Raw genomic sequence first — 2,824 nt, 5'->3', positions numbered from 1 at the left:
CTCTATAAATAGACATCCATATTGATATAGTTTTAAGATAAAATAAAAAAAATTATTTTTTTTATTTTTTCTGCTATCGTTATTCATAAGTGAATAAAGTGAATCTGGTTTTTACTACAGTATATTCGTTATTCACTTATGAATAAAAACTATGATTATTATTATTATTATTATTTTTACAATTTAAGTATTATTCATATATGAATATTTAGAATATACTAAACATAGTATATTCATATTTAAATATTAGACGATACATTCACTTGTTAATATTACATAGTATATTCACTTGTGAATGTTAGATGGTATATTCACTAATGAATATGATATGATATTTTCATATGTGAATATTATATAGTATTACATGGTATATCACATGAGAATAATACATAGTATATTCACTTGTGAATATTAGCTCGTATATTCACTTATGAATAATAGTTGGTATATTCATATGTGAATATTGCACATTATATTCATATATGAATATTACAATGTGTTTTTAGAAATATATATAATTTTTATATGTTATTCACATATTAATAACTTACAGACTTGAATATTTGTTTTGTGTTTTAATAATCACGTATTGATTCAGGTGATAAAACATATTCATATGTAAATATAACGTGATAATTTTGTTTATGCATTTCATCAAATAGTTGGAATGCATACAAGTTAAGTTTTTTTAAAATATGATAAATACGATACTTTGACTACTTAAATCTTACAAAATAGTAGATTGGTAGACAAATATATGAAAATTTCAAACAAAAACTGATTTGATATTTTGCTAACCTTAATTTCAATGTTTTATTTGATGAACGATATTGAATGAGTGATACGGATTGAATTTTTTGTTGATTATCGATGATGTTGTTCTAATGATGTTGAGAGTATACTTAATCGTAGATGTTGAAGATATATGTTCGTATTCAAACAGAATTGAAGATTGGATTGAAAGAGCAAAAAACGAATGAATTTCAGCTGTTTGTATTTGTGATTGAAGGCTATTATATCATATTTACAAGTTTACGACTGTGTCCTTTATGTTTAGAGGTTAATTAAATTAGTGACCGAGAATGATTCCCCCATTCTCAACCTTTTTTATTTTCCCAATTAACCCACCTCTCTCTCTCTCTCTCTCTCTCTCTCTCTCTCCCTCTATATATATATATATATATATATATATATATATATATATATATATATATATATATATATATATATATATATATATATATATATATATATATATATATATATATATATATATATATATATATATATATATAGCGTACTTTTTAGTCTTCCTTTGAACGTTTGAAGGGAAGAAAAAAGTAAGAAGTTTTTATGGTCTTTTTAAATTATTTATTTACTTCCATACACGTTTTGGTAAATAATTTGTAGGCATATATATAAGACTTTTTGGATCCAGTAGCTTAAGTCTTCATTAGGCAGTAGCCACTGAAAAGGTCTGAAGAGAACTGAAAGATCGAAGACAAGAAGTCAAGAAGATGGTGAGGGCTCCATGTTTTGATAAAAACGGAATCAAAAAAGGTGCATGGAGCAAAGAGGAAGACAACAAACTAAGAGCTTACATACAGATATACGGCCATTCTAACTGGCGAGAACTTCCCAAGTTAGCTGGTTAGACCCACTTCCGAAAAATATAACAAGTTTTTATATGATTAATGCTTTTGTCTTACTTTATATTGTTCTTCCCTTTTCTTGTTTAGGTTTGTCTAGATGTGGGAAAAGCTGTAGGCTGCGATGGATGAATTATCTACGCCCAAACATGAAACGTGGTAATTTTACAAAAGAAGAAGAAGATGTCATTGTTGGTTTACATAAGAAGCTTGGAAACAAGTAAGTTCAAACAATTTTTATGCCTAGATTATGTTTATTTAATAGTGGACTTGTTGTTGATTAATGAAATTTGGTTGTTATATGTACAGATGGTCAACGATGGCTGCACAATTGCCTGGAAGAAGCGACAATGAAATAAAAAACCATTGGCACACACATCTGAAAAACCAGGTCCGAAAAGATCAAACTGTGTTAAAGAACAAACAAGTTGAAACCCTTGAACCTGTTAACGCTAACCCTAGAGGATGTCAGCAGGTGAAAAATCCCAACTTAAAAACCCCACAGGAAGTTGAAATTTTATTGGCAGTCTTAACATCTGAATTACCATCATCTTCTTCAACAACTGAATCGTCACAATGTTCGTTGAGTGTATCGGATTATGAATTTCCTTGTGACGATGCTACACCACAGTTTTCTGAGCCGGCCGGAAATTTATGGTTTGATCAGCTCTTTTTACCGGATAACAATAGTGTCGTATTATCAAGTGAGACCATGTTCTCACCTTTCGGCTTGACCAACGACAATCTCATCTCTAAGACTTCTTTCCCGGATCACATCATGGATGATGTGCCTTTATGGTCAACTATAGATTTATATTTGTAATCAAAGTCCGTACATTAATTAATTAGTAGAGCATTGTCAACCATAGATTTATTTGTAATCATAACATTTTAAAACTCTATAATATAAACTAGGCTCATGTTAAAGGGAATAATCCCCTGTACAAACCAATTTGATGCCCGGGTACAATAATGGACATAAAGTCTTTAAAATTCAATAAATTATGGTCAAATAACTAAAATTAACAATGATGTACGAAATGTATCGCTACTAATTCACTAAAAGTTATGTTTATTTTCAAATTACTAAAATTAATAAGAATGTTCGAAAAAATCTGTTATGATGAAGTGTGACATATCGAAATAATAGAGTTCTTGAATTTTTGAAGAAGTAA

The 2,824-nt window shown here is 28.6% G+C and overlaps 1 protein-coding gene across 1 annotated transcript; it reads left to right on the top strand.

Annotated features, from left to right (window-relative positions):
- The first annotated feature begins 1,421 nt into the window (after positions 1-1,421).
- LOC145033569 (uncharacterized) lies at positions 1,422-2,618 on the top strand. The gene is made up of 3 exons (XM_078982159.1): positions 1,422-1,650; positions 1,740-1,869; positions 1,959-2,618. The coding sequence occupies exons 1-3, from the start codon at positions 1,518-1,520 to the stop codon at positions 2,470-2,472; spliced, it is 777 nt and encodes a 258-aa protein (XP_078838285.1). The 5' UTR covers positions 1,422-1,517; the 3' UTR covers positions 2,473-2,618.
- The last annotated feature ends 206 nt before the right edge of the window (positions 2,619-2,824 follow it).

This window comes from Lactuca saligna, chromosome 3 (genome assembly GCF_052625555.1).
Source record: "Lactuca saligna cultivar CGN05327 chromosome 3, ASM5262555v1, whole genome shotgun sequence".
Classification (NCBI taxonomy): domain Eukaryota; kingdom Viridiplantae; phylum Streptophyta; class Magnoliopsida; order Asterales; family Asteraceae; genus Lactuca; species Lactuca saligna.
Note: the sequence above shows the minus strand (reverse complement) of the source record. Positions and strands in the feature narration are given on the sequence as shown.

Bases quoted from the DNA above. Each gene is read 5' to 3' on its own strand.
- LOC145033569 (XM_078982159.1), top strand. From the start codon at position 1,518: ATGGTGAGGGCTCCATGTTTTGATAAAAACGGAATCAAAAAAGGTGCA. The intron at 1,651-1,739 runs GTTAGACCCACT...TTTCTTGTTTAG, and splicing joins AGAACTTCCCAAGTTAGCTG to GTTTGTCTAGATGTGGGAAA. The intron at 1,870-1,958 runs GTAAGTTCAAAC...TTATATGTACAG, and splicing joins CATAAGAAGCTTGGAAACAA to ATGGTCAACGATGGCTGCAC.